The sequence below is a fragment of the Euprymna scolopes genome, chromosome 1, assembly GCF_053919585.1.
Source record: "Euprymna scolopes isolate OS-2025 chromosome 1, ASM5391958v1, whole genome shotgun sequence".
Lineage (NCBI taxonomy): Eukaryota > Metazoa > Mollusca > Cephalopoda > Sepiida > Sepiolidae > Euprymna > Euprymna scolopes.
Genome location: NC_136482.1, coordinates 164,592,433 through 164,604,932, shown reverse-complemented (window position 1 = coordinate 164,604,932; position 12,500 = coordinate 164,592,433). Strand labels below are relative to the sequence as shown.

Genomic DNA, 12,500 nt, shown 5'->3' with positions numbered 1-12,500 from the left:
AATATGATATTTTAATTTATGCAGATTACGTATTCATTATTATAGAGGCAATTTATCGATTACATTATCCTAACATGTAGCAGTGAGATCAAAGCTCTATCTCTCTCTCACACACACACACACACACACACACACACACATATATATATATATATATATATATACATACATATAAATATACGTATACATATATATATATATATATACATATAAATATACGTATACATATATATATATATATATATATATATATATATATATATATATATATATATATATATGCATGACTTGGGTGCTAACAGCTAGAACTGAAGCTAAAACTCTCAAGCCTCATCTCATATCCTCTGAGCCACACCCATACGCATATATATATATATATATATATATATATATATATATATATATATATATATATATATATATATATATATAAAGAGGGAATGGACGATTGTTGAAGTCAAGATGCATGCAAGCACGGTCCACAGAGTTTGATAAGTATATAGATAGATGTATTGTGTTTTCGACGTAACATGGCCTAGAAATCTCTCGTAACATCAGATTTAAAACATTAAAATCACGTAATGATGTAAATATTCGTCAGCCATTCTATAAATTTTTGTTTTGTTAATTTTATTTCCGTTTTAATACATTTGTGATAATTATACTGCACTGTAGTGAACGTTATCAAAGTAAAACTACTTTCCCATTTGTAGCTTTCTCCATAACCAAACAGGCGTGTAAATATTTAAAAAAAAAATAGTGTTAACTTAACGTAGAATCCATTTTAATATGTTTAAACGAGTCGACGTTGACTGGAATGCAGTTTGTCTAACGATGGAGCGTATTTAACGTTTTATATCAACTTTTCTGTTTAGCTAGATCCAATCATTACAAATTTTGCATGTTAATTTATTTATCTGTGTTTTTTTTGTGTTTTTTTTTTTTTGTTTTTTTTAGAAAAATTTTGCCGCTTCTTTTGCGAATAATCTATTTCTCATTCCGTCTAATTCACGGGCCGGCGAGAAGAGACCCTTTTGTGTAGTGGATAGTTTTTCTGCACTGTGCAAAAGTTCAACACTGGCCGCGTTGTGTACCGCCGTCGAGGCAACCCCTAACGCTGTTTTTGATGAGGTGTGTGTTGAAAGAGTGTATGGGTAGGACAGCGTCGTATGTGACATTGAAATAGGGTAAGCACTGAGAGCACTATATCTACCCCCATTCCATGATTGACTGGCCGATTGAAGGTACAGGTAACCTGGACTCGGATGTAATCGACTCCCTGACGTCAACCCCGTTGGTACAGATTTCGAACTGCTGCTCCCGCTAGCGCCACCAACCGGGCTATTGCTGTTACTATTGCTGTCATTGCTGCTAGATGGGGAATTGACCAGGAATTGTGAAACGGACCAGATTTTCGGTCGAGGTGGTGATGTATTGTCTCTGTCGGTTCGTGATTGTGAATTGTGGTTCGACGATGTGCTGCTACTGTTGTGATTGTGACTGCTACTGTTGCTGCCGCTTACGCTGCCAGGCAAGTGCGACTCCTTAGTTATATCACCGTCTCGATTAGAGTCTGATAAGGAGTCAACCGCCCGATGGGAATCGGAGACACCGTTCGACGAGGAGTGTTTGATGGCATGGCCGTGCCTGAGCGAGATTAGACGGCGCTCTTTGCTGCCCGAGGTAGATAGGTGTTCGCCCTTAATGATCCGGTGACCTTCGTCGTCGACGTCCGACTCTCGGTCCGATTCATTGTCGCTATCCATTATTTTTTCTCTTGGTCCTTCACTGGGATCCACAACTATATGACCTGAAAAGGTACGAAAAAGAAAAACCATTATAACACCGTGTCTGCTAAAAATGCATTATACGACAATTCACAACAATGTTAGCGATATTAGTTTCGTACAAAAATGATGTCGGTTTGACAGATAAATCATTAATAGGGCCAAGACAACTGCATATTCTTTTCATTGTTTTGACCCTCCAGTGGGTATCCGTTAGTGGCTGAACCTAGCGAGATTCGAAATCGGGACCCCGTGGTAAGAAGCCTAAACCCTTACCCCACACCCACCTCGCTGACTCTTCGGATATATCGCGATTTACGTATATGTTTTTTTGTTTGCTTGTTTTGTTTTTTTTTGCGATACGTCTTGAATTAATTCAATTATTTTACGAAAGTGCATTTTTACCTAAATGCGAGTTGGAAATAATTTCCCCTTTAACCAATTTGGTTCCCCCTACATGGGGAGCGGCATATATATTATTTTTTAATTCAAATCTAGATTCAGCCACTCTGATGAGTCGTAGACGACGAAACACGTGTCAGTGGATAATTATATATATATATATATATATATATATATATATATATATATATATATATATATATGGGAGTGTATATGTTGAGACAGGGAATAGGGGAGTGTTGATACAAAATGATGAAGAAGCTCCATAATAAGAATCCTTACTGCGATGTCTGGAAGGGAGTACCCTCCGAGTAATACTCTGGCGGCATACACCAATCTGACAGGTATTGGGCTAGTTCCTGACCTCGCACCATTCAGACAGATCGTCAATAACGGATTCTTGATGGGCACTTTCTACTAAACCCTTCAAGAAGCCGATGCAGCAAGGAGATTCATCCCCCAACATTAAAAATAAAGGAAGGCTACAACGGTATGTGAGTCACAAAATAAAAACTGCCTTACTATATCCATCAGTCTTTATTCTTGTTATTTTGTAATACTAATTAATCGCCACTTACAAAGGCCAAAAACCACTCGAGAAAAAAAAAAGGTTAATGGGATTATTAGTTATATGATGGGACAGTTATATGGCCGGAGTTTAAACAATTGAAGGAATTGCAGACAACTGATTATTTAATACGATTGGTCTTTGTTGATACTCAACTTGAAAACGTTCACGTCGTAGTCCGTAGGTAGACAGTGTCATTGCAACATGTTCCACAAATTCGTAATTATTGAAAATTTCCGTTTAATTTTAAATAGAAAGAGGGGTAATGTCACTAAATCTAGTATTGAATTATAGTAGAAAAAAATCTGTAGGTATTAAAACATGTTTGTTAACTATTATTACATGAGGAGGTATTTCCAGTTATTATTTCTTTTATTTTAAGCATCTAAATACGAGAAAAACACGATTCAAATATATAAACATTGCTTAAAAATTAACATGGCCGATATGAAGGGTCTACAAGACGGTCATATTAGTTTATACGCAATGTTCACATATTTAAATTGAGTATTTCTCGTGTTTTGGTGCTTTAAATAAAATAAATATTAACTGGAAATACCTCATCATATAAACATATTTAACATAAAAAATTTTTTTAATACCTACAGATTTTTTTTTTTTTTTTTTTTTTTTTTGCAATCAACTCAATACTAAATTCAGTGACTTTACCGACAGAGGATGTGAGTAAAGATATTCATTGTTGTAAAAAAGACGTGTTCTTACTGCGGATATTTTTTTTGCAGAGAAGAATAGAGATTGGAGCTCAGTCGAACAGCTATCATAAAAAAGCCATTGTTCCTCTCCATAATTACCCCTTTCATTGTCGTCACTAATGAGAAAATAAAAGCCAAATTTATTACAATTAGCCCCTTATCATATTTCTGTCAGAAAAATTCAGCTACGCTTGAACACTCATTATGGATTCATTCTTTTGAAAGATATAATTATATCCGATCGTTTTCTTCGATCGCTCAATATAAAACCAAAAATTACTTTAAAGATGAACCTTTTAATATTTTAATCGATTTTTTCTTTACCTTTGAGCTATAGAAAAATCGATGCCATTGTGGGTTTTGTTAGCGTAAGGTTTAGTTTTTATATTTCTTTAATTAATAATTTTCTTTAGAAATTTAGCTTCTTTTCAACTGTTAATCTTTATTTTGATGTTTTCTTTTTTCGCTTATTTATTTCATCTTAATGTAAATTTAATAATTTTATTTCAGTCTGAGTAAAATATTATCAAAGTTTTATATTGTGTTTATATTCACGATAATAAGACCGTAAGAGATTGGATTATACATACATACATACATACATACATACATACATACATACATACATACATAATATTAAAATAGCTCTAGGATATCTCTGTCTATCGAGCTTATTATATCTACATTACAACGAGAACTGTTTACTTTTAATTGTATATATGCATTTACTAATGCATTAAAATTAACTCCGCTCTTTAGACTGCTCTTCTAATTCCCTTAATATTAATCGCCATATATATTTTATAAATTACTAACTAGCTCTACCTACGTATTGAGCACTTTTGAAGTAAATACTTAAAGTTTACGCATAAATCTATACTTTCGTATATTAATTTTATGTGAGTAAATGAAGTAGTTTTATATATATATAGATATATATATCTATATATATATATAGTCATTCACATGAAATACTGTTTCGCTGTATCACAACTCATCAGTTTGGCTAGACTAGCACCGTTCCCTAGGCGAGAATTGAACCTAGTTGTGCAAACTCTACTGCATAGATTCGGTTTTGTTTCGATTTAAAGAATTTCGTTATTACGTTATATATATGTATGTATGTATGTATGTATGTATGTATGTGTGTGTATGTGTGTGTATGTGTGTGTGTGTGTGCGTGTTAAGGCGATAAAAGGGGAAGATAAGGAGACTACGATGTTTGGTTGTACGAGATTTTGAACGCTTACCCAACGTATTACCCAGTTGATACGTGGAGTATTTGCCGTCCTCTTTGCTCTTTCGTTTCATACCCGGATTCAGAAAGTTATAGGCAACATAATCACACATAGGCCCAATTCGGTAAAAATTCCGATGGCGCTAAGCACATTCAAGAAGACAGACTAAGAGGGCTTTCTTCACTAGATACACCGTTCAATTTGTTATCAATAAAATAATTAATGGCATCTTTAAAAAAATAAATGAGATTCCGTATTCTAAACATAGGACCATTCGCTTTACACGTTTTACAAGGAAATATCCATTTCGAACGAAAGCCTTTCAACCAATTAAAAATATTTTTAAAATTGAACGTAATATAACAAAATTCCTTTTTGAAAACAAAGCGCGACAGACAGAGACAAATACATTTTAAACTTTACGTAACAGACCAACAAACAGTATGACACAGATATAACCTTTCACGGGTTCATTTGGACTTAACGTAACAGACCACCCTTTAAATACATACTAGCATTTCAGCCTAGTATTGCCCGGGTGTTTGGAGGTGTATATTGAGCAAAAAAAAAAAAAAGCGGCCAATTTTTTTAACATTGACCCCTATTATGACCCCTTAACATTTATTGTTTGGGGCTCATTCAAGTTATTAAGTTAGATCCATGTCTAAGGAACCTATATCTAAAATTTCAAGTGCTAAAATTGGCGGAGGAGTTGGTAGAGTTCTCACAGGTCAAATCATTGAACTTTGACCCCTTAACTGCCAAATTTATGTCCGAAAATAGAGTACAAAGATTTTCCCAAATCTCAGTACCCTGCATATTAAATTTCGAGTCTGTAGACGTAAAACTGACAGAGTTATTGCGTAGGGAAATTTACACAGACACACAAACATACAGACACACAGATACACACACAGACAAGTTCACTTTTATTGATATATAGATATAACGTTACACGGGGCAGTTCAAGTAAATTATGTCCATTCTATTTGACAGTTTCGTAATTTTAGACAAAAGCATAAAAAAACTGATTAATTTTTTTTTTTTCAAACTAAAACATAGAAACATAAACCACAAAATTGCTATTTAAAACGTTAAATGTGACAGCCTCGTGAACCAACAAAATCGACCATGGACGTATCTGCACAGAAGTAAAAGAAAAATAGGCTCTCTAAAAGAAACCGAACCTTTTACCACTTAAGTCTTCTTTTCTTTGACAACGTTGACAATCGACAATTGACAGTCAGCTAAAGAGTATGATTTCTTAAGCCCGTTAATCGTCCGTTGTTTACCTTGCAAGTCCATAAAACGTGGCTACGAAGCAAATCTCCAACCGTCGACCGGAAGTTCAACGCGCAGTTTCAAATCTATTCAGTCTATTTGTTTTATAGCAGCCATTTGAACTTTGATCTTTCTAATTGATCTAATTCCTTTATCTCGGATTCTATTTGACTTTGCCGAATATATACGACTTGATTGACAGTTGGAGACCGAAGACGACCAAATACTGAGCTGGTTTTTATTTCTTATCGTCTAAGGGAAAACTTTTTAAAAAATTAAAAAAAAAAAAAAACGATATAATTACACTATTAAAACAGACTCCTATATATTACCAGATCCTGAAGACTGTAAATTTATATTGTTTTATTTTTATTTTGTATAATAATCCCACAAGGACTTTTTAACGAACATCTGACCGCTCTATTATATAGAACAGCTTACCTATTTCGCATATACTGTCTTCGGTAGCTTACTCCCTGCAAACTCAATATTCCCTTTTGATTTTTAGTACTCTTTTTTTTAAACTTAGAGATCTAGCTTTCAGACTAAGACCACAGTGTAGTATCTGTTCTGATGCTAGATTTTCCCCGATATAAGGAACGAGCGTTTGCTACATTTTGCTCTCGTTAGGAAGTAAACAAATAGAAATAAAATTCTCCCCAACTCGGAAGTGTTTTGTGAGGCTGACATATTTCGATAATACTCGAAAGACCAATGCAAGCGGTAGTAGTGTGTTATATTTTATTAATTCAGATTAATGAGATAACAAACAAGCTGTCTATAGCTCATATGATAGCGAGTTGAGCGGAGGATTTTATAATTCCGTTTTCGATCTTAACTCCTACGATCTGTCTGTTCTCTTTCATTTTATTCATTCATTTATTTAGAAATGTATTACTTAACAGATATATGTTTTTAAAACCTGCCCAAAGTGGGATAAGCACAGCTAGTATTCTTTCATTGCATACGTTACTACATTCTTTTCCGAACACTATTTTCGTATAAAACTATACAAGCTATATGCACATAAGCATAATCCCTTATATATATATATATATATATATATATATATATATATATATATATATATATATATATATATATATATATATTATATATATTTACAAACATACTTTTTTCTTTCTCAAGCTTTACATGGCAAGGAAGAAAAGAAGGAAAAAAGAAAAGAAAGAAAACAACATACTAAGGATGGAGTATAGCTCCGAAATATATTTATGTTATAAATTTTACACAAGTAAAATATTTGTTTATTTGCCTAATATTACGTTATGATTTGGCTTTCATGCGGACTTATATTAGTTTTGTTTTTCCACTTGCCCCTATTCCCATTGTTTCTATAAGTAAATTTTGCTGATGCAACTGTAAACGTTATATAAGACATGTACGTGCTATAGCCTCTAAATATCTTAATATATTCAGGTACTATAACATCGAAGAGAAGAACAATATATATATATATATATATATATATATATATATATATATAAGTTGAGAGGTGTGCTCAATGCTTGGAAAATTAAAAGGAAATGCTCAGTGATGGGACGATTCCAATATTTTCCTAACTCCGATAAAATTACTGATTCTGTTTTACAATACTGACTCCGATCCCGATTCTTTCAATATCTTTAAATTATTTTTCTTGATTCTCGTAAAAAAACAAAACAAAAAAAAAATTAAAATATAAATGCAATATATGTATGTATTCTCGCAAACTTAAAAATACACTTATGGCGGATAGAAAAGATCTATAAATTTTAATATTACTGATTGTTTAAAATCAATTAGACATTTATCATTTTATTATCGGTATCAGAAAGTTAAGTTTTAAACAAAACAAAAAGAAAATTATTAAAAATGGTTTTCGTATCGGAAAACAGGTAATTCCCAGTTTTGTACGATTCCCAATTGTGACTTCGATTAGGCAAACAACCCCGAGAAGTGATTTTTATCGATAAGGTTTCTTACCAGGACTATGGACACGGGTCGTTTCGTCTCCAGCATCCTCTTTTTCGACTACGCCAGCTGTTGCAGCCATTGAGGCATCCCCATTTTCTGATTCCTTGTTTTCCGTTTCACCCTCACTGTCCAAATTGTCCGTGCTGTCTTCGGACCTATTACGCGGTGACCAGGTCATTTTATTTTCCTTCTTTAGTCGTCGCCGGGCGTTGGCGAACCACGTCGACACTTGTGTGAGGGTCATCTTGGTGATGATCGCCAGCATGATCTTTTCACCTTTGGTTGGATACGGGTTCTTACGGTGTTCATACAACCACGCCTTCAACGTGTTGGTCGTCTCGCGGGTGGCGTTCTTCCGCCGGGCGTTCAAGTCAAGTCCTCCATATCTGTAGATTATATTAAAAAAAAAATAGTTAAAGAAAGTTGAAGGGAAGTAAAGTAAAAGAGAATAAAAGGCACATTTATCGATTGGAATAGATGGAGAAACAAATATGGCACAGTAAGACGGTTGGTTGGTTGTTTTTGGTTTACGGCATATCAACCCTTTTCGGGTTATTTAATGCCGAATCCAAAGATTTTGAAGAAAAATTTTTTAATAGAATATATTTGTTGTTTTCAAGTCGGTTTCTATTTAACCCATAGTTGTAACCTTAACAGGTACTACCACTCTGGGTCAGAGTGGACCTGGGAGCAATGGTAATTAAAGGGTGGCTCCACACTCCACAAAGCCCGCAAGCTGGGGCCTCACCACTGGATATAGTTTAAGGTCATATCCAGGACCCCTATTGAGGGACTTTTTCCCTCTGCAGGGAGGCAGTCCGTGTATTCAATGTCCCACCGATAGGGCCCATAGTAAGATGGAAAATTAAACTAATACAAACAAACATAAATTGAATAAATAAACCAATATCAATATCATTAAACATAACGTGAAGTTTTGCATAAATAAAGCGTAATAATTATGGGCATTACTCTCACGTCATTAAATCGGTTTTCAGTTTATAAAACTGTTATTTATTATATCATTGATTATAATAGGCGCATAATTACATTATTACATTTATAAGCAAGTAGATCTGGTTCATATATATATATATATATATATATATATATATATATATATATATATATATATATATATAAGTTTTCTGGTTATATATATATATAAGTTTGTGGTTATATATATATAAGTTTTGTGGTTATATATTATTTGTGGTTATATATATAGTTTTGTGGTTATATATATATATATATATATATATATATATATATATATATATATATAAATTTTATGGTTATATATATATATATAAGTTTGTGGTTATATATATATATATAAGTTTTGTGGTTATATATATTTGTGGTTATATATATAGTTTTGTGGTTATATATATATATATATATAAGTTTTGTGGTTATATATAAGTTTTGTGGTTAAATTTTAAATTCTGAAAAAACGACATATAGAGACATATATTCGATTGAAGAATTTATTGCTTGACAAAAGGTATATATAGAAGGGGTTATTTTAATTTCCTTAATCCATGAATTTTCAACAATGGCTTATATCATCAGATCAAATGAAATGCAGTTAGCAAAATGTTCAGCTGCGAATGGACGCTATTTAAAACTAAACGTCTGTGTGTGGGGGCGCGTGTGTGTGTGTCTGGTCACGAATAGGCTCCTATATGGTTGACTATTTTAAAATACTGATTACATATAATGATAGAAGATGTATCGAGGATCAGGAATGTGTGTTTGATCTGGCAGAACGGTGGTTCATAAAAATTGTGGGGTCTGCGTTCGCGCCTGGTCCACAAAGTATGGAAATAAAAAAAATGAAAAAAACACCGGTTTATAAGGGTTTTTTTTATATAGATGTACATAAGAATACTTTGATAAGTATGTTTTAACTTAAATAGGGATGGTATAACAAAATTGTGGAGTCTGCATTCGCGTCTGGCCTCCACAGAATGGAAATATGCACAAACTTTAATAAAGACTTTTCATATCTATCTGCGTAAGTATACTTTGATAATTATGTTTCAGTTTGAAGAAATATGGTATAATAAAATTATTGGGTGTTCGTTCGCGCCTGACTTCCATAGAATGGAAATATGTCACAAAGTTTAACAAGGTTCTTTAATATAGATCCACATAATATTGTGATAAGTATTTCAGTGTGAAAAGGTATGTTATAATAAATTATGGAGTTTATCTATTTTATTTTTACTTTCATCATATTTTGCTTTGGTTTGATACCTCCCAAATTCGAAGCTATCTCTTTACAACCCTCACTTTTCATAACCTATGATACTTTCATAAATCAGAATACATTTACTGTAGGCTGCTTTTGAACCCAATCAACGACGGGTACTTTTGCAAGTATATATATATATATATATATATATATATATATATGTATATTTATATATATATATATATGTATATATATATATGTATATGTATACATGTATATATATATATATATAATTATATATATATAAATTATTTATTCGAAGGTCGCTTCAAACAGTCAAGGAGCCTTCGTCAGGAGACCCTAAACAATTCGACGCTGTTTACCTGCGAATAAATGATAAAATATATATTTTCTTCTTGTTATCGAGTACTATCTGACAACCTCGTTGTATTCATTAATTCCTCTCTGTGTGTGTGTGTGTGTGTGCGTGTGTGTGTTTGTGTGTAAGCGTATATATATATATATATATATATATATATATATATATATATATATATATATATATATATATATACTGGGTGACCCCCTCCCAAAACGGGCCCCAAATCTAATTAGGCCCCGTTTCTTAGTGTTTTGTCCGAATGAAATGAAAATTTGGGCATAACTAGTTTATTATATTCTTTATATTCTTTTATATTTTTTGAATATGGCTAAATCAGACATTAAATAAGGTCCATCAAATGTTGAAGAAATATATCCCCGAATTCTACACGGACAGTGCTGCTCGGGACCAACACAATAAATATGTAAAAAAAAAAATGGCGACGATAATGGCCGATTATATAGTTTGAAAAGCGATGTCTGTTCTCTGCGTTTTTATTTAGTTTTTTGCCTTTTCTTTTGTTTTTGTTTTTTCTGTTAATTTATTATCGTTTTTTTTTTCTTATGAAAGACTAAAAAGATGTCATTTCTATTTAAACCAGTTTCCACACGTAAAAGAGAGAGAGAGAAAGAGAGGAAAGAGAGAGAGAGAGAGAGAAAAGGGAGAGACAGAAAAACAAAGAGAAGGAGAGAGAGAGAAAAAGAAACAGAGGGCTGAAAGGGTGTGGGAAAGAGGACAAAAAATGGAATTCCCTCTCGATAATAGTTGACAGGCCGTGAAAGGAATCATCAAATTAGACAAAGTGAGGCAGCAAAAAGAAAACCATATTTATTTATTCTGTAATAATGTTGATATTTAAGAGAATACTGAGTTCGTTCTATGTAAAAAAAAATAGCTGGTGTCTTGGTACGTCGCAGCTTAGGTTCTAGGAAGATACGGTCTGTGGTCCGAGCTGCTGACTGTCAACGGGATGGTTGTAGGTAAAGGTGCTAGTCTAGCCGCACTGACCAGCTGTGGTACAACGAAACAGTGTTGTATGTGGATAACTATGTATATATATATATATATATATATATATATATATATATATATATATATATATATATATATATATGATTCTGTATGTATACATAGCTTTGCTGCGTGAAAAATATAATTATTACCAATAATAACCCATGCCTTTAACATATTTAATGACATAAATATGAGTGTAGTAGCGTTATACCTGCTCTATGCATATATTTATAAAGGTTTTACATGTATATATATATATATATATATATATATATGACTACTTCATTTAATCACATAAATTATTATACGAAAGCATAATTTATGCGTGAACTTCAAGTATTTATTTCAACAGTGCTCAATACATAAGTAGAGCTAGTTAGTAAGATATAAAATATCTATGGCAATTAATCTAGACAGAATATTCCGCCTGACGAATCCTAGGGTGGATGAGCGCGGAATACTCTGTTTAGCTTAATTGCTATACATATATTTTATAATTTATCTATCTATCTATCTATCTATCAATCTATATATATATATATATATATATATATATATATATATATATATATATATATATATATATATAGCTGTAGGTAGGTATATGTATGCGATAACATAAAAATCACATCATAAAATAGAAGTGGGCCTGAATAACATCCCAGACCTCAATCGACAGTGCTCAATTCACACACACACGTTTCTCTCTCTCTCTCTCTGTATCTCTCTCTCTTCATATTTACACACGCACACACACACACACACACACACACACACACACACACACACACACATATATATATATATATTGATTTTAAAGCGTTTATATTGAATGATTGATTTGATTCGTAGGTGAATATTTTAGCTGTGAAATGATACCTTAATTCTTCACTATTTAATTATATATATATATATATATATATGTATATATATATATG

The 12,500-nt window shown here is 32.5% G+C and overlaps 1 protein-coding gene across 1 annotated transcript in view; it reads right to left on the bottom strand.

Moving 5' to 3' along the window:
• Positions 1-807: 807 nt before the first annotated feature.
• The window catches only part of LOC145277015 (uncharacterized), an 87,470-nt gene continuing 75,777 nt past the window's right edge, over positions 808-12,500 (bottom strand). Inside the window, exons 3-4 of the mRNA XM_080128619.1 lie at positions 7,976-8,352; positions 808-1,810 (exon numbers count right to left, since the gene is read on the bottom strand). Of these exons, the coding sequence (XP_079984745.1) occupies positions 954-1,810; positions 7,976-8,352 (1,234 nt within the window). The 3' untranslated portion in view covers positions 808-953. The remainder of the gene's footprint in view (positions 1,811-7,975; positions 8,353-12,500) is intronic.